This window comes from Serinus canaria, chromosome 8 (genome assembly GCF_022539315.1).
Source record: "Serinus canaria isolate serCan28SL12 chromosome 8, serCan2020, whole genome shotgun sequence".
Classification (NCBI taxonomy): domain Eukaryota; kingdom Metazoa; phylum Chordata; class Aves; order Passeriformes; family Fringillidae; genus Serinus; species Serinus canaria.
In genome coordinates, this window is record NC_066322.1 from 19275089 (window position 1) to 19294829 (window position 19741).

The 19741-nt window shown below is 37.3% G+C and overlaps 1 protein-coding gene across 2 annotated transcripts in view; it reads right to left on the reverse strand.

Moving 5' to 3' along the window:
• COL11A1 (collagen type XI alpha 1 chain) overlaps positions 1–19741 on the reverse strand; it is a 126541-nt gene that overhangs the window by 55881 nt on the left and 50919 nt on the right. For both annotated transcript variants that reach the window (XM_009088488.4, XM_018912122.3), the window contains 19 exons: positions 19689–19730; positions 19272–19334; positions 17643–17717; positions 16219–16302; positions 15996–16052; positions 13550–13603; positions 12081–12134; positions 11914–11967; positions 11289–11342; positions 8524–8577; positions 8359–8403; positions 6963–7016; positions 6830–6874; positions 6344–6397; positions 5834–5878; positions 4632–4685; positions 3184–3228; positions 1539–1592; positions 1414–1458 (listed from right to left, as the gene is read on the reverse strand). In XM_009088488.4, the coding sequence (XP_009086736.1) occupies positions 1414–1458; positions 1539–1592; positions 3184–3228; positions 4632–4685; positions 5834–5878; positions 6344–6397; positions 6830–6874; positions 6963–7016; positions 8359–8403; positions 8524–8577; positions 11289–11342; positions 11914–11967; positions 12081–12134; positions 13550–13603; positions 15996–16052; positions 16219–16302; positions 17643–17717; positions 19272–19334; positions 19689–19730 (1032 nt within the window). The remainder of the gene's footprint in view (positions 1–1413; positions 1459–1538; positions 1593–3183; positions 3229–4631; positions 4686–5833; positions 5879–6343; positions 6398–6829; positions 6875–6962; positions 7017–8358; positions 8404–8523; positions 8578–11288; positions 11343–11913; positions 11968–12080; positions 12135–13549; positions 13604–15995; positions 16053–16218; positions 16303–17642; positions 17718–19271; positions 19335–19688; positions 19731–19741) is intronic.

The window sequence follows — 19741 nt, forward strand, 5'->3', positions numbered from 1 at the left end:
TAGTCCCATTTACTGGTCAGTACAGAGATAGGCCTCCTCTAATATCACTGGACCATTCCAGATCTGTGGGGGCTTCCCTGAATGATAAGGTTATTTATTCTGTTCTCTTGCACTGCTCTCCCCCATGCAATGGAAGCTGAATAATTTCAGTAAAAAAAGGCCTGTGAACATGCCTCTAAAACACCAAGAGAACAAAAGATGAAATAGATTTGTGTGACCTTTGGAGGTATTCGGTAGAATTCGCTGTCTTACTGCAACTGTGACATCAATTTTAGGAATACAGAAGTATTGTAGAGATTGTGCTAATCAGTATTTGTTGATATACACAGATATATATACACACATCCATGAAACATATTTATATACAACTCCCGCATTTTGTCCAAGAAGGATATTAATCGTCCAATAAGGCACAAGAAAAATCTGGGGTTTTGAACTGTCCAGTCACCATGGATGTTAAACACACTCTTTTCCAGCTTAGATTTAATGAGCAACTCTAAAATGAGCATGCAGCCTAGACAAACTGTGGTTTAGGAAGACTTGAAACTGTACAGCAGCTCTTGGAATCTGAGCCAAGTTCTGAATCCAGGCTTTTTGGCAAGACAGTCTTCTGTTTTAGAAATATCTATAAATATCTGTAGATCATGTATCTATCTATATATAGATATATATTAGCCAGCAGAGCCACAAGAGTGTATTTGCCTGTGTGTTGAGGAGGAGGTACGACTGATGGAGTCTGTTGTGTGTCTCTTATTTTGGGTGCTGAAGGAAGTGTGACTTTAAACCGACACTGGCTGCGGTTTCAGCCACCGCAGACCATCAGGAGTCAGCCCAGACCGCAGTGGCTGCTGTTTGCTCTAGGAAGAGCTCTACACACAGAATTAATGGTATCAGGGGAAATAAGAGCTTTCTCCACATTCATATACATAGATCTGACTGGGGCTGTCCATCACTTCAGCAAAGCTAAAGATCTGGGACAAAATACCTTGAGCCTAGAAAGTCATTGCCCAATGTACATAAAAATACAGATCTATTTTATGGCTCTATCAAAACAGATAAAAACAGTATTGTCTTTGTCACAAATCTCTCTGATGCACAAGCCTCTCAATATCCCCTACATTATCTCCTAATAAGGGAGGGGATGTCTAATTCTCTACTTAAGGCCACTTTAGAGAGAAGTTACCTACACTGGTGCAAAGAGGATTGAAAATCATCTAATAACTGAAGGTTTTATATTCACTTTGTACCAGTGTAAATAACCATGAAGGTCACTGATTTAGGCACTGGGCTTGGTATGCCTTTAGGGAAAGGCAAAAATAAACTCACTGCTGTGAGATAAAGCACACTGCAGTGAAGGAGACAGAAGAGGCTGCAGTGTAAAAAGGGAAAAGAATTAACTGCAGTCAGATTTACCTTTTCACCTTTGGATCCCTTGAGTCCACGTACACCATCAGCACCCTAAAGGAAGAATATAAATAATTACCGACATGCATATATTTAAAAGGTGTGAGAGGAGGAACATAATAATTAAATCTTACCTTTACACCACGAGGACCTGGATATCCAATTGGACCTTGAGGACCCGGAGGCCCCTAAAATACATTGAAGCAAAGAACATTTGTTTGCACAGTTTCTGGTGAGCAAGCAGTTCTCTTCAGAATCTAATCCTTATTCTTTCAGTATAATGTATGAGACAGCAAAATAACACTGGGCTGCCTGCCACTAAGAAAAGGTAAGCCATTAAAAAGCACCATTCAATGTCACTATAAACTATTAATAGAATTGTGAACTAATTGTGAACTTGGATTGAACTTGTATATTTGGGAACCATCTATCCATAATATAAATTATCTGAAACAATGGAAATTGTAAAAAGGAACAAACAATCAGAAAAATAAATATGCCAGTTAGAAACCAGTGGTATTTTATTGGAGAAAATTTATGGGCTAATTATGATGATGACACAAGTCAAAGATAGAGACCAAAATAATGGGAATAACAAAAAGTCATGGTCTTAATAAAAACCAAAAATGACATTCCAGGCCTGGAAGCTAAAAGGCTCATGGTGCTACCAATACTAACTGGTGCCTGGATTCTTTTAGTTACATTTTGCTGAGTATTTTAATGCTGTTCAACTTGGATCTATGCAATCTGATGGCAGGGCCTAGAGAAACTGAGTTCTGTGAAGGGTGGGAGCCAGGAAGCCTGGAAACACGATCCCTCTGAGCTGCTCTGCTGATTCTCCCATGTCCCAGAATCACAGACAACACAATCTGTTACTAATGGGGACACTGATAGGGTCTTTTTCCTCTCTCCAATGGGTCTTTTCACAAAACCTTTGGACTGTTAACATCTCTGAGAAACTGAACTTTCTATCAAATTTGGCTGAAATGGATCAGTAAATCCAAAAGACATAAGAACTGGTAGATGGCAACATGCCTGGACTTTGAAAAGATAAATGCTGTGTGTAAGCTTTATCTTCTTAAGAAATCAGGATAAAATTTACATGTCTTTTACAGATAACAACACTTAGGACAAATATAATATAGTGATGTCAGTGATGCTGTACTTTCTGAAATGTGCTATAAATTCACTCATCCTGTATGCCAGGATACAACATTTTAGTATTGCCCCTGAAAACTGAAACTGAACTCAGGTACTATAAAGGGTGCTATTCTGGATAAATAAGGGCCAATAATGAGTAAGGTGAACATTTTATGGAGCTCCAACACCCTTTCAGGGCTTCATAAGATTGAAAACAATACTTTACACTGACACTGAGTTGAAGATGACCTAGAAAATGCATGGTCTCTGCATGTAGTTTTATACTTCAAAAAAAGCAAGTTCTGAAGAATGTTTGTAAGTACCTCATACAACAGAATTGAAAACTCAAAATATCTGCAAGTTGTTTGTATGAAGTGTGTGCAACGTTTTGTTCCCACCCCACAAACTCCAAGATGAGGTTTACTTTAAAAGAATAATCTTTATATTATTTACAATCTTTAGTATTTTTAATATATATGTTTTTCTGTGAAAAGATGCTTTGAATGTGTCATGGGTTGTCTATTGTCTTCTTAAATAGTTCTTGTAAGAAACAAATGTGATAAATGCATCATAAAGATGAAATACTATGAAAAGTTTTCTTGAAATCTATGCAAATAATGGAAAAGTTTTAAAACTCACCAATGCACCTTTATCTCCAGACTGACCCTCTTTGCCAGGGTGACCCTGTTTTAAGAGAAATGTATCTGATTTGAAAAGCAATAATTTTTAAGGAGTTACATTTTATTATAAAAACACAGTTATTTAAACATTTAATTTCAGGTCATTAATCACATTTCTTTTGTATTAGAATAGACACACAAAATTTTGAGAAACGGTTTTATTTTCAATACCAATATAATTTACATACCAAAGGAAAAACCTGACAATCATTACATTCATGCAAATATTTTCAGGAATATGCGGACCAGTCCTTCTGTTTAATTAATATTTCAGCAGTAAGAGGCTTTTAATGTAAGAGACTCTCACCTTTGATTTTGAAACATGGGGAATTTATTTTGTAGCATGAAGACATTCCTAAAAATATTTTTTAAATTACAGAATTTATCAAAATATTCAATAGAAGTCTGATTTAGTTTCAATGTTCTATGTCTTTGCTCTAAATGGTGACTTGCTTTTTAAACAGAATAAATTTACATTTTAGACTCTGCTTTATTATCACTGACATTAATACTACAGCACTCAAGACATTAGCCAATCCACTGTTTTCCTTTCTTACAAAGTTTGCACTTAAATTGCAAAATTTAAAGGCAATTTAATGAAACTGAAGATTAACAGATAATTGTGACTCAGCTGCAGGAGGGCACGGAGCTATGAGGAGACACAGCGGGGCCACTGTTCCAAACTGACCAGGGAAATATTCCATACCATATGATGTCATACTCAGTAATAAAAGCTCAGGGAAAGGAGGAAGAGGGAGGACATTCATGACCAACTTCCCAGCAAGTGGCTGGCCATCTGCCTGCAGATTGGCAGTAGTGAATCAGTTTACTTAATTTACTTTGCTTGTGTGCATAGCTTTGTTCCTATTATTAAGCTGCAGCCTCACAGTGAAGCTGAATTTCTTGGCAATCACAAAGTTTGGCTTAGGTATGTCCCAGTCTAGACAATGCAAGAAGCACCTTAAGCACATAATGTGCCCCTTAGGCCAGGAAGCTGAGAAAGATGTAGTCTGTTCCATGGTTCCTCAGAGAACAAGTGGTGAACATTTTTACAGGTGATTTGCTCTGCTGGACTCACATGATAGGATACAGTAGAACAGTATTTGGTCCTTTGTGTGTTAGTAGTTATTTACACATCCCTGAAGATGTTGCAGAGACATTTCAACATCTGGGCCCACATTTTAAAAGCCCACAGATGTTTTTAGCAGCTGCTTCAAAAATGCAATTATCTTCATTTTAACAGCTCAAATGACATAGGGATTTTAGATGGATTTTATAATGCTGTGGCCAACTAGGACTACCATTGCTTTTCCCCTCCATTTTGTTTTTGTAACACAGGTATCCAGAAGTATTTGTCACTTAGTAAAAGTAGTTAAACGTTCAAAGGATTAAATATTTCTTACTTACAGGAGGTCCATCAGCACCAGGAAGGCCAGGAAGGCCAGGCTTGCCTTGCGGTCCCTAAATGCAGTAACAGACACACATTTTAAAAACAATGGCAAACAGGTACAACCCACGTGACCCCAAGAGCTAAAGACATAAAATGCAGTCATACCTAAGTCCCTTGATATGGACATCAGTGATATGACAAAAATAAAACTAAAGCCAGAATGACACTTTCATTCCATAGGTAAGTAAGGCCAGTTCTTACAATCTTTAGCCTATAAAATGATCCTTAATTTTCAATGAGTTGCTTGCCTGAGAACAGGCTTCAGGAATTACCCTATGAACATGCACACACAGAACACAAGGTGGGGAAGAGTTCTCCAGTGCACAAAATTAAGTACTATTTAGAATTTCAGGAATAAAAGGATTCACCAATGAAAGTTATCAAAATTTCAAGAGGCAAAGAGTGCAAGGTACAGAACTCCAGTGCTCATAGCTGAAAAGCCTGTTATGCCCTGGTATGCCTATGTGAAAACCTAGGAAATGCAGATATCGTGGGACTTGCCCATTTTGCTAGAATAATACTTAAGCACACTGACAGGTAAAAAAGTATTAATTTCTCCAAAAGAATAGAGTAAACAGTGAAGAGGAGAAAAATCAAAGAATGAATTGAGCAGGAATTCAGCATAAAGGGGAGAATAATAAAATTAGCATAAAATTTAGTAGTGACATGTTTTAAATGAATAGGAGACAGTTTTCAACCCACAAGAACATGTGCAAACAGATGAGGAAAAACCACCAAAGGACACTACAGAATGCCAATTACACTGCAGAGTTATGTCATAATGTAATCCTTGAAAAAAGAACAGAATTAGACTTGAATAGGTAAAACTTTGTTATAAAAAAGAGATTAAGAAAAAATATTTTTTGCAGTTTGCTGTGAAATGAAGTAACATACAAGTACAAGTTTTTTAATATTGTAGATGGGATTCTGAAGGTAATAACACAAAATTAATCCAAAATAAAGGGAGGAAGTTTTGCTTGTGAAAAAGGGTATATGAGAGGAAAGCCACTGGGTATTAATTGGTTATTCATGTACTGATGATTTCAGGAAGATCAAATATTGAAATTTAGCTTACTATTCCATAAAAGATAGCAAAGCTGATAAACAAGGCTGTTGCACAGAACTGACTGTGAAGTAACAAAATAATGCTGTAACTTACTTTTTCACCAGGAGGCCCGATAGGACCTTGAGGACCAGGAAGCCCCTGTTAGAAAGAAACCAGTGTGAGAAACCAGGGAGAACAATGTACATACATTCACCCCACTAAAGGTCCCTCATTAATCTGTTTCAACACACAGGCAAATATTAGTGGGTTTTTTTCCCCCCTTACAAGTTAGGTCAGGAGTTTTGTGCAAGTCTTTTGCACAAGCCACTATTCTGGCAGTAGGTCTGTAACAAGATCCTATTCAGTACCCTCCTCCAGGTGTGGCCATTCCTGCTGCATTCCAGGAACACTGAATGAGTCATTTTTCTCCTGAATGAAAAATCCCTCTGAAAACTTACTTGAGAACTCTGCTTCCACTTCTCTCGGCACATTTGCAGCATTATTTATAAAATCCTTGAAGCTTTATCGGTTTTGCACATGAAAAGCTAACCTTTTAGTAATTTTCATTTCTTAAACATGTGCTGCACATTACATTGTATTTCTTGCAAGTTCTTTTACACTTACTTGTGGGCCTGGAATTCCTTGCTGACCAGGAGGTCCTGGTTCCCCTTGAGGACCCTACCATGCAAAAAAATAGTAGGGCATTAGGTTTGCATTTCTGCACTACAGATCTTCATTGTCAGGACTAAAAGGAGTACAAACTCATCTTTGTTCCTCCCTCTTTACAGTCTACCAGCAACTTTCTCTCCAGTATGAAATTTTTTCATGCTAATGAATATCATGACCTTTTCTTTAACAGAGAATAACAGCCCACACATAGGACCTGAGCACTGGAGTCCATGGTGCTAAAGGAGTCTGAGAGAAAGCATGGTCAGGGCTTTTGGCTAAAAACTAAGGAACAGAAGCCTTGCCTTTTCCATATAAAATCATAATGAATCCAAATAGCTGACATGAAAGTTTAATTAAATGGAAGGGATGGCATAGTTGCAGGGATGAGAGAATGTGGAAAGCATTCTTAGAATCCTTCTAATTCCCAGTTTACTTACTCACCATGTTTCCCTTTGGGCCTGAAGGTCCATCAATACCTGCAATGCCCTACAACAAACAATATAACAAGAGCAATTTTCAGTGGACTTCCTTTTTTCCTTCTGGAAACTGGAAATACTCGACAGCTCATACGTACAGGTTGTCCAGGGGGCCCAGGTGTTCCTCTGGGGCCCAGTAATCCCCGTGGACCCTGCAAGAGAAGAAACCTCTATTGACACCTGCATGATTTCTTCTGAACAGAAATGCCTGTGAGCATGACTGGCTGAGGACTGGAATAAGGAGTAGGAAGGATGAAGGGAAGGCAGCATGGGTGTTTAGAAAGAAAGAAAAGGACAGGAAAAATTCACTGATAACAGATTTTCCTCAAGGGCACTGTATTTCTGAACAGGATGTCAGTGGAAGGACAACCTTTGATTTAACCTCTGTATGGTGAATTCAGAGAAAGGTGGGAGATTGATATTTATATTTCCTGGTGCAGAACATTGGCACAGCATCTTCCACAAAAATTTTATCTGTGTCTTGGCCTGAAGGTCTGACTGAACAGTAACATGCATATTTGTATTCCTTTCTTTTGAAAACATGATGTTGCATCATACTCTATACTACTATTCTAAGTACAAAATTATGTTTTTATATGAGGTAAGGATCCAATAAGTACTTAAAAATTGCTAGTAATTTTATAACAATAAATACATGACATTCTGGAAACAAAAGTTAGATTTTTTGCTCTTATCCCTTAAAACTTTCACAGAAGACCAATGGCTATTCTCATCAATAAGGTGAACAAGATTTTGGTCTATAACATAATCTTTTCATTTTATACTATGTAAATGAGTACTAGTTTTTATTATTGTGCCATCCTTCATGTTCTGCTGCTAAAGTAGGCAGAACTGAATCTCCAGTCTCCTGAAGTATGACATAGTCACAAATCACTGACACTGACTATATAGCAAGGTGCTTGTACTTTGTGAGTAGGCAGCAGTAGATCAGACATTTAGGGTAAAATTCCCCTTCTGAGGCTTGACTTCTTGCCTGCAATGCAGAACTCTCTTCTGCAGTGGCAGCACCTGCAGAATTCCAACTGACAGGAGTGGAAATTCTGTATGTGAAACAAGTGTAAAATACTCAATAAAGCACAGTAGTGTGAAATAAGAGGAGAACCCAGGCCTTTCTTTCTCATAAGTAGAAATCAAAGTAATACTTTAGAAGCAACAGGGGCTTGGCTGTATTCTGGTGTATCAAGGATGGCAGTTACTGATTTTACACAGTTGGATAAGAAATAGCATTTGTGATTCTGGAAGTTGTATATACTTAGCTGGATATATCCTTGACTTTATTCTAATCCTGTAAGTGGTGTTTCAAACCTAAACAAAACATTCGTTTGCTTTTCAGCCAGAAACAGTATTCTCTATATGCAAACATGTGAAATAATTTTTATACCTGCAATTCAGAATAGTTCAATAGATTAGAAAAATATCTGCATGTGACTTTTGTTTGTAACAGAAGCAGAAGAATAAGAAAGAATTGCTTACAGCTTCACCTGGGAGACCTCTTGGTCCAACTTCCCCATCTTCTCCCTGTTTTTGAGCGAAAGGAAACAAGTTTTAGGAAAAAAACCCAAACAAAACAGTTATCATGACCTAATTCCCATTATATGAGCATTCACTCTAGATTTTCCTGTGTGAACAGCAACTTACTCTTGATCCATCTTCACCAGGTAAGCCAGGAGGTCCCTGTGGGCCACGGTCTCCCTGTAGGATAAGGAAAGTCATTAAAATAACTGCTGCAAACTTTCTGCTGCTGCAAACAATAATGGATGGGAAGGCAAATGAAAACAAATATGCTAGCTGAAGTTTAATGTGTCAAAACATGTCTTGACACATCAGTGATACAAATCTGTAAGTTTTAGTACTCAGTAAAATCTTTCATTACCTTAGTATAAGAACAGATGAGAATTTTTGAAACAATGAATAATTTGCGATTGTACAATTTCACTCTGTAACAAGAGTTGGACTTGGTGATGTTTGTGGGTGACTTCCAATTCAAAATATTCTGTGATTCTTTGTTTCTGTGATTTTTGGCCCCAGAACATACACAAGCTACACCTACAAGAGGTAGTGTTTCTCACATTTTCCTTTGTCTCATCACCACCTTCCCTCTCCCCTACACAATGTTTTAGTGCAGTAAAGTAAGATGTGTACGTGGGACAGAAGTTAAGAAACCAGCTGCAGGGCCCAGGAATATACAGAGATTTACTAACCATCTTTCAGAACCACACACCCTGGCACCAGCTACTGAGAGCCTTGGGACTGGTTTGTCTGAGGCTTTGGAAGGCAGCCAGACTTCCACACTTCCCTTCAGAGGCTGGGGCTTTTCAAGTCTATATATGCAGAACCTCAGTAGATTCTGGACCATACTTTTAGGGTTTATTTTTCTTTCCCAGTTCCTAAAGAGAACTAGTGTGCTATAGAGCTCAAACACCACTGACTGACCTCCTTCTGGGCAGCAGGCTTTGAGACTGTGACTTCCTTCTGGCATTGGACAACACCCAAGTATTCATGCTGTTTGCCTTAATTTTATCAGTGTCTCCAAGGAACCTGACCACTGCTGGGGATTCTGGTAGGGATATATGGAGTCACTGTTCAGTGGCTCTGTTCTTTACACTTCCAAACTTTCCTAGGGAATTTTAGGTAACCCTCACATACCCTGGGCACATCCCCCAATACTAGGGATATTAAGACTTTATTTTACTGCCTTTCTGTCCTTCCCCAGCATGGAAGAGAAAGTGAAATTTTATGAACAGCTCTCTAACACCTTCAAGATGAATTCATACAGCAATTCATGAATTTTGCTGGGTTCTGCAACTACTCTATGCTATCTGCAGGTAGAGAATGTGTTTTTCTACATGTTGGATGACACTTCTGAAAGATGACGCATGAGAGGCATGGTCTTTTCTGGCTTCCAATTAATATCCAGCTGAAGACTGACTTAGGCTTTCAAATTCCCTTAAGGGCTACCTTTCTCACAGTCATGTGGTACTTAGATATAGATTAGGAGTGTGCATTCAGTGTCCTGGTATTGTCAATCAGTAAAAACAAAACTTCCTATCATTATCAGCATTTGGTTTTTCAGCTCTTTCTCTTTCCTTCAAGTGTGCTCTTAAAGCCTGAATTTCTTTTTCTTTGGGCCCATTTTAAAAGCATAAAGTGTCTTGCTTTTATACTGAAGAGCTGCACACGGAGTAAATCTAAATACGAAAAGTTCAAAGGCAGAGATAATAAGGTTAAAAGAAATATGACTTCATGTGATGTAATCTGCTCTACACTAGAAGTCCAAGAATCTCATTCAGTAACTCCTGTCTGAAAACTTGTGCTTGACAGAGACGTTCAGTTTGCAACTCATATGTTGAATATAACTAATTCTAAAATCAGTCCTGAAACTTTACTCTAAAGTTAGATTTTTCAATGTTGATCCTTTTACAGCTGAAATATAATTTGAACAGAAGTATTTCACTTGTCTTGCTGTGTTTATTATTGCAAGCCAAAGACACAGAGTCACAGGCCAAATTTCTGTTCAGCCCTCCAAGTGCAGGTGGCAAATGTTTAATGCTGAGCCCCTTCTGCTGTTGGTCTGCTGAGCATGCTAGGCTTCCAGTATGGGATGCACTGACTGCTTTACACTCATTACCTAAACAGGGATGATGAAAGAGGAGTAAAAAAATTCTTCATGACAGCAGAAGTTCTTTATCCATTGCAAACAGAACTCAAAAGAGTATCCTTATATATTATTAAAAAGAACTACATTAGGGTCTGGTAACCAACACTGCTGAGCTTTTCTAGGAAGTACAACTGTGCTCACCCACTGAAGGGTGAGGGTGAGGTAATAATTCCTTGGTCACTGAGCTTTAGCACATTTGGAAATGGCTTTGCTGACATTCCCATTCACTCATGGTGTGCTGCACTTACCAGGACAACAGTAAAGGAAGGACACTCAGCAGGGTGCTAGCACCTACATTAAGAGCATAATCTGAAGCAGAAATCCCTGGCTATGATTTTGTCTCCACTTTGTAGGGAAAGATGAAGTCTCATTCCACAGAGTTGTTCCATAGACTTGTTCCAAAAGCAACAAGTACTTTAGTTTTTTTAAATATTACTAAAAATCTTCCTAATTTATCTGATTTGACTGTGACCTTTCTTAAGGTGCAATTGTTGGAATAAGCCCCACTAAACAATTAAGTTTGTAATTGAAATATTCATATCCATTTTTTTTGAGCAAGCTTCCAAACAACTTAAAAAGTTTCACTATCATTGCATAATAGTACAGCTACTGTTTGTAGAGTGAAAAGCTGACATTATGTTTTAACTTTTCCCTCGGTCCTTAGTGCTGTTCTTAATGAATAATGAATTATTTCTGGGACTCTATTAGTTTGGTGGTGTATAAATGTACATATTTTTCTTCTTACCCGGTTACCTTTGTCACCAGGGAGGCCAGGAAGACCATCAAATCCTCTGTCACCCTTGGAAAGAAATCACAGCTTTAGTAAATGATTGTTAAATTGTCTGACTAAATAGCATCATCCCCCTAAAAGTTAGTTTCTACCCTTGGGTTGTATGTACACTTTTGTTACTGAATGAAACACATGGGGCTGAGCATATAGATCAAACTCACAAAATTTGCTCCTACAAATTGTAGCAAGAGAAGATGCCACAGCTTTTTCACTGTGCTGTAGTTATGTTATTTATAAAAAGAATTTTCACATGGAAAGGAAAAGCTTGATTCTGGCTGCACTTTGCAATTGCAAAATTGGCTTTACTTACTGATACTCTGTAACTAGAAACTAACTCAGAGAGAGAGAAATCATGCCCCAAGAATCCAAAGTCAGACTGCTAGGAATTACCATTAATTACCATATTTAAAGAGGATGATTCATTCTCAGCTCTTGCATCTGACCTGGCTAACTGAAACTTCAGCATTTTCACTTGAGAGGGGAATTTTGGGTTGGCCTGGATGAAACTGTGGTACCTACATAAAATCTGTCTAGCTCGTTCCAAGACTGAACTAAAGCCTCAGGTCTCATTATTATTTACCTTTGCACCAGGTTCTCCTGGCATTCCTCTGGCACCATCAGCTCCAGGACGTCCCTGAAAAACCCAAAGGGGCAAACATTTGAAAATGCAATGGAATAAATTAACATTTAAATACATTTAAACAAAAACTATTTACCCAGAGCAGGACTGATCTACATGCTACTTACCCTTTTGCCAGCTTTTCCACTTGGACCAGGAGCACCTTGGACACCACGAGGACCCTGGGTTTAAAGAGGGTAATATTTAGCATTCCATTAATGTCAGCAAAAAGCTACTAAAAAACCTCACCTCAAGAACAAGGTAACATTTTTCCTACACAAAGCTGCATTTTTTTTCCCTAGGAGATGGATTCTGGTTCCCATATTCCCATTAGTTTTAAAAGTACATGGGCATCCAAACTGGCTTTAGCATTATGAATTTTAACACCAATTTTCATGAGATGGCACTAGACATGACATAAGTCACCATGTAATTTTCTTACAGTCTTTTCATGGCTTTAAAGATCTCAGTTCTGTAGTTTGAAAAACCTTCTTCCTCTCATGCCAAAATTATTTTATTATAAATATAATTACATTATAATTATTTAGCAAAAACTATAGAGTGCTTATTTCAGATATTTACACAAACATGAGTTGTGCTAGTAAAGAGCTCACATGCTGCCTTACCTTTATACAACATGGGTTTAACTAGAGAGTGACCAAATTACCCCAGACTGAAAAAACATTTCCCTTTTCAACTTTCAATTTGCAACTTTCACTGACGACTCTATGGCTGTAACTGTGGAAATTTTCCTCCCCCCATCCAATTGCATTTTCAGGTGAAAAAAGCAATGGTGAGGACAAGCCTTTCACAAATATTGTGTAGGAAAAGAAAAAAACATTAAAAATATAAGCAAACTGAAGGACTGTGAAACTGTTCAGAATAGTTTTTTTTGTTGCTTTATGTTTCTACTCCAAGAGTCCATGTGCAGTTTTAAGACAGGCACTTAGTAATGCATCAAATCCATGATACTATTCAAGATCTGGCAAAATCATTGTTTGGCATACTTATTTCATTATTTCTTTCACAATCTCCTTATTGATTTTAGGTTTAAACTGAAAGAATTCCATGTGGTTCAGTGCTCTTTGACATCACGTGGAGTAGTTTATATAGTAGTAGGTTGAGAAGCAAAACATGCAGTGATTTGTAAAGATTTATTCTTTCTATGTCAAATCTATAGAGAAAATATCCTGTTTAATTACCAAGCAAATTAAACCTCCCTCACCTTATAAGATCTGATAAGTTCAGAGACCAAGGTCATCCAGTTGCAGACTAATATATCATTATTGAACAGAGAAAAGAGCTTGAAGTGACAATATTAAAACAGCTTTTCAACTGATGACACTCTACATATGATAATTGCTCTTTGTTATACAGATATTGTGACTTTCATATTTCAGAATGGACAATCAAGCTATTGATTTTAACTACAATTTTAATATTAATCAAGCTATTGAAATTACAAGATAGTATCATGAAGGATATTTTTCTTCCATTGCATGCAGGAAGCATAATCATTGACTGATTTCTTCTAATTAATATGAATGAATTTTCTTAAAGATAAAAGATTCTCAAACATAATGAAATATTATTGTACCTGGGGTCCTGGTTCACCACTTTCACCCTTAGCACCTGCTGCTCCAGGTCCACCCTTGATGAAAGAAAACCAACATATATTGTTTAGGTATACAAAAGCCTCTTTAAATTAATAAGCTAATTTCTATTTCCATAGATGAATTACAGAGAGAAATAACAAATAACCCTCTATTCATCAGGAGCTGTGAATTCACCATTTGTATCTACAGCTTTATCTACCTTGATTTATCACTGCCTAAACACTGGGCAGAAATATTTCTCTTACCAGTGAAAATTCCAAATGGATTTGAATGCAAAATGTAACCCTTTGTTCTATATTAGTATTTGAGAGCTACATATGAGGACAGTAAGAACATAAGTAGGGCAATCAGCAGTGCATCCATTGTAGGGAATAAGACAGAGCTCAAAGCCATCTCTTTCTACCTTTATTTCTATGTTGTACAGAAAAAAACAGTCTCAGAGTTCAATCCAAAGATCACTGTAGTCAATGTAAAATACCCTGTCTAACCTTGTAATGAACTTCAGTGATGTTTTAATCAATTCCTTTGTGCACCTGGCCCTGAAGAAGTGGAGAATCTATATAACTACATCTCTTCATTATTATGAAATAAAAATATAGATTTTAAGAGTAAGTTTTAGTCATAAATGGGCCAAGACCAGATATTCATTCAAACTGGGCATGAAATCAGGGGCAGAACTAGTGAAAGCAAGTTAGACAGCTCACAAAAACAGACAAACCGAAAAATCCTGGCATGCAAACATAGAATGCAGTCTCAGGGAAAGAAGATATGGGAGTTTGTTACTATGTGCAAAAAGAATAGTTGCATTTTTGATCATTGAAACAGGTTGGGACTCAAAGTATGTATTTAATATGAAACAAATGTTGGAGACCTTTGAAAACTTCTACGTAAACATTGGAAGAAAGAAGTAATCTAATGGCTTGGCTTAGTGCTGAGTCGCACATCCTAGAGTGGAAAGATACCCACTGACCTTGCAGGTATTAATTCAAGTCCTAAGCACACTGGAAATCAGATCCCAAACTGGTACTGGCAGTGGAGAGAGGATTTGTTTCGGTATGTGGTGATTCTCTCTTGGGGTTTCTCTGATTTAAGCTCTGCTTCTAATAAAATTGATTACATTTACTATCTGTCGGCAGAAATTCATTTTTGTGCTGTGTTAACTCAGCATGCGAACACCAGACTCAACTAAAGCAAGACTGGAGCTTTGACGCTGCTATGTTTAAGATTTTTAGTAACTAATAGGTTACTAATGTATCTTATTGGCTACTGATTAATTTAACAAAATAAAATGCATATAAAGACTAAAAGTTCCAACTTTTTCATTCTTAAAAGAAACTGGGTAGAAAACAAATTTACAGATTAAGAAACTTGCTTTTGAAGCTGTAGGAAAAAAATGTTTCTAGATCAAAGAGTTGGATTTCTAGAGCCTCCTGGTGGTTTAGAAGCAAAACAACTATTAATATTATTAATTTGATGAACTTTGCGTACAGGAATTCATGATGGCTTTTAAAGCACAAAAGCATGAGTATGAAGGCAGGTTATACCTCTGCTAAAGGTATCCAACCCAGTGTCAGTATCATACCAGCCTTTGCAAACTCCTCCTTGCTTACAGCAGCTCCAGAGTTTTGTCTGTGCAGACTGAATGTTATCCTGCAGGTCTCTTGAACTAAATACATTGCTGGAAATAGTATATAAGTTTGTTATATAGACCAAATATATTTGACTCTTTTTAAGTATTGCATCTAATTGTGATGAATCAAGAGTCTGTGAGACAGATTCTCTGCTTGGTAGCTACTATTTATTTTGGAAGAAATAAATAGTAGAAAAGAAATTATTCTTGTACAGATTTACTTAAAAATACAAGTGTACACATCCATACAAATACTAAGATGTTTTAAAATCCACAGGGCCATTTCCAGATCACTTGGTGTTAGCAATTGAGTTAAATTCAGGACTGAAATAAAAAAGCGTTATTCTTTTAGAAACCTGTGGCTCTTAATTGTTTATAGGAATGCCTCTTACAAACTTTTCAGATTTAGCTGAAATACTGAGTAAAGGAGATTTTGCAAACTCTTGCTTTAGTATCTCTTTCTGTAGAGTTTCATATTTACTGCAACAAATTGTACTAACAGCATTACAGAGATGATTGAATGTAGAGGCATATTTATGTAAAACTATTCACTAGTTTTGGAAGTCCAGCAGTGTGCTCTGTCCGAACAGCACAAAACCTACAATAAAAACTCATTTAGTATTTAGCTTGCATTGTAGACCTTGAATAAGAATACAAGCTACAGTTTTAATTATATAAAATTAATTACAAATAAGTACAAAACCTGTACAAATAGAGCGGGGTAGGCAGGGCCAGAATGAGATCCATGGGCTACATCACCATGTTGTTAAACGTGTGCCCCTGTTTTGTCTACTTACCACAGGACCTGGTCTTCCAGTGAGTCCCATAGGACCAGGTGGACCTCTCATAGCAATCTGAGAAGATAAACAAACAGAACACCAGATGTCAAGAAAAAGCTACCAGCCAGCATACATATTCTATACTAACAGAGTTTTAGAATATGTTGGGAAATAACCCCCATCTTTGACTTCACATCCTGCAGGATATAAAACAAATTAGGTTTTGGCTCCTTGTGCTCACCCTAGCCTGCTGAAGAATAGCTTGTGCTTGAGCTTCCTGAGCTGAGATTGTTGGGCCCTTCTCACCATCTCCACCAAAGCGGAACTGCAAGTACCAAAACAAGAAAAGGATTTAGAATTCATCAAATCTAAATCATACTTGTTACTTGCTGCAATGGTGCAAACTACTTCAAAGTCACAAGGTCACAGTCTTTAGTTCATTCTACTAGCTTCAGAAGATGGCTGCATGGAGGCCACTGCATCCAACATGAGTATGAAGTCATTGGTGATAGTATAACTGAAGTCTAAATTTAATCTCTTATGAGCAAATATTTTCCTGATTTAATAGCATTTTGTTTTCCATTTGTTCGTTTGCTTGTTTATTTATAAAAGAGGCCAAAATAGACTTTTACTTGCCTGCAAAATGTCAATAAAAATATGTACCGAAATTAATTAATTCTCTATACATTGGCAGCTACTCACATTAAAAATGTAATTTAATTTAAGGCAGATGCAAATGTGAAAAATATTTGGTATCTAAAGTAAAAAAGTTTTGTGTAATTTCTGAAAATTTTAAAATAAATTACAGAATAAAAATTTAAGTGCTCACTCCTTTGCTCCTGCACTGTTATTGCTAATGAAACTGCTGGCAGAAGCTTTGCAATGTTGCAGAAATGCTAGGCTGCAGCAAAAAGCTCCGCTTTCTAAAGGTATGGCGTACACTGGGTATCACGAATCTTGCACTGCCCACAACAGTTTGTCCAGTTTGCCTACACCCAGAGTTGACACAGATCTTTTTCACGCATAGATACATTTAGGAATAATTAATTCCAAGCACACAGTGATTTTCGTACCCCAGCGCTTCACGATACTTTAACAGCTTTGGGCTTGTTCCTCCACCTGCTAAAACAGATGGTGTTTTGCTTTAACTCCAGTGGGAGTAGAGTTGGCTATGTGCATATATTTTTATTCAAAGGATGCACTGACTCTTCAAAGAGGACACTGAAATCCGATTTGAAGCATGGAATACTTAAAAATCTACATGTCAATGAGACTTGAAAGCACACACGCCTGTTGGGAGTACAGGCCCTCTGTACAACAGCAGACTCGTTGTTTTGGAACTATAGTAGCAAAATATAGTTACTGCTAAAAATATAAGGTGGTTTTCAGTGTCTGTATTTCACTAGTGTACGTTCCAATCTGTCAGCCATGCAGGAGCTAAAGCATATGTTTTTTGTGAGGGAAAAAAAGGCACCATATATATGAATTTCAAAAGCTTATGCCATAAAAGAAATTCTGTATCATTCTCTCATTCCACAGACAAAATTAGATGAAAAAATTGATTGAATGTAGAGGCGTATTTATGTAAATATGTAAATGTACTTATACATTTCTGGAAAGACACTTCCAGTTTTGTAGGCTGCTTACTCTGTAACCTCAACTTACCGGCAACATTAACATGGTACCTGGGGGACCTGCTAAACCATCAGCACCAGGAAGACCAGGGCGACCTGGTGGACCCTAAAAGAAAAAAGACATGAGAGAAAAAAGGTGAGGGAAAAAAAGATAGTAATGTAAGAGAAATCTTTTGAGTCACTTACATAAATTTATACTCCTAGAATGGCTTGGGAAAGACCTTAAAGATCTAGGGGGAGGGACACATTTCACTAGACCAGGTAGCTCAAAGACCCATCCAAACCTGCCTTGGACACTTTCAGGGATGGGGCAGCCATCTGGGTAATCTTTAACAGGGCCTCACCACTGTTGGCATAAGGAATCTCTTCCCAATCTCTAATCGAAACCTGCTCTTTCCATTTAAAAACCTTCCCCTCTGTCCTATCACTATGGGTCCTTGTAAAATTCTCTCTGCACCTCTCTCCCCACAGCTCAGCCTGTCTTCATAGAAGAGGCACAGAAGAGTTGCAGAGGGGCAGAACCACCTCACTTGACTTGCTGCTCACACTTCTTTCATGCAGCCAGGATACGGTTGGCTGCAAGTGTATGTTACTGGGTCATGTCAAGCTTCTTGTCCACCAACACCCCCAAGTCCTTCTCTGCAGGGCTGCTCTCAATCCATTCTCCTCCCAGCCTAATTGCTGCAATTATATATTTGTGTCGTGTCTGGTCTGTGACAGACACATGACGTGCTTAGTCAAGAATTTCCTCATGATGAATTCAGTGAGCAGACAGTAAAAAAACTAAATACTGTTGGTAGTTATTCCTTTACTAGGTGTTAAAATACCCATTTTACAAGTTCAAATTCTGGAATATTTAATTAATCTACAGGACAGAAATACAAAAGAAGTATGGATACTTACTTAATAGCAAGGTAAAGCATTGTTGGGATTTTAATATTATCTCATTATTCAGTGAAGTGATAGCATCTTCTTAACATGTTTCATTTATAAATACAGCATGAACATGCTGGATTCATCAGTGAACTATCTCTCATAAAACACAGCAAAGCCTTTTAGAACTGTATTTTCCTCAAATAAATATGTTCAGACTGTTATAAAATTGTGTTGTGGTGGCAGTAAGAAAAGGCTTACAAGAAACGAAGATTAAAATAACAGCTTAAATTTTCACTAGATTCATGACTGGATAGGTTTCTCAAGCCTCATATTATTTAATGTGGCCAATAAATTATTCCAAGATCACCTAAATATTATCCATCACTTTCAATATTCCCATGTATTTTGATTCTGAAAAGCTTGTTTTTCTCTATATTTGTACATATTATAACTGAAGCCTACTGATTTTTTATAAAGTCATTCAAATTCGTATGAAATGTTTGTATCTATTATTTTAGTATATTTTCTAAACACAACAAACCAGAAGAATACTAACAAACCAGGACTTAAACATCTTCTTGTATTTACAGCATGTATTTCTACCACTAAGAAAATGTTTGTCCAAATTCTCACTTGATTTCCTTAGCTGAATGAATCAGCCTCAGTTTCACTGAAGTTTCTAACCTATGTGGATCTATTTCAGTTCAGAATCCAACAAAACCTTGTGCAGCAATTGGTGCAAGATATCCCATGAATGCATGGGATGATCTGTTTGTTGACTTACCCTTTCACCAGGGTCACCTGGAGGACCAACAGGGCCTTGTAAACCTGGGGGACCTGTAAGACCCTATAGAAAAAGAATGACATAATTATGCTGAATGCTTGAAGGCTTCTGAACTATTTTTTCTCTAAGTAAGGATGAACACATATTTGGATAATATAACTTATAAGGGAGCATACTGTTTTTTCTTACAAAGATTTATAGTCAATATTCAAAACTTAGATTTTTCACGTGCCTTCAGCTTGTAGCTTGCTGTCACTGAAAATGCTAGAGATGACCCTTTTCTATTCCCTTCTAAAAGTCCTAAATCTAATACACACTTGGGAACTATAAGACGACCAATATTGTGTTAGCTTGTGAATAGAAAAGCACAGTGGATAAACCAAGTGCAATAAAGGAAACTGTGATTAATCTACTTACAGCAGGTCCTCTTGGTCCTGGGGGTCCTTCAATGAGCATACCCTAGGGGTGGA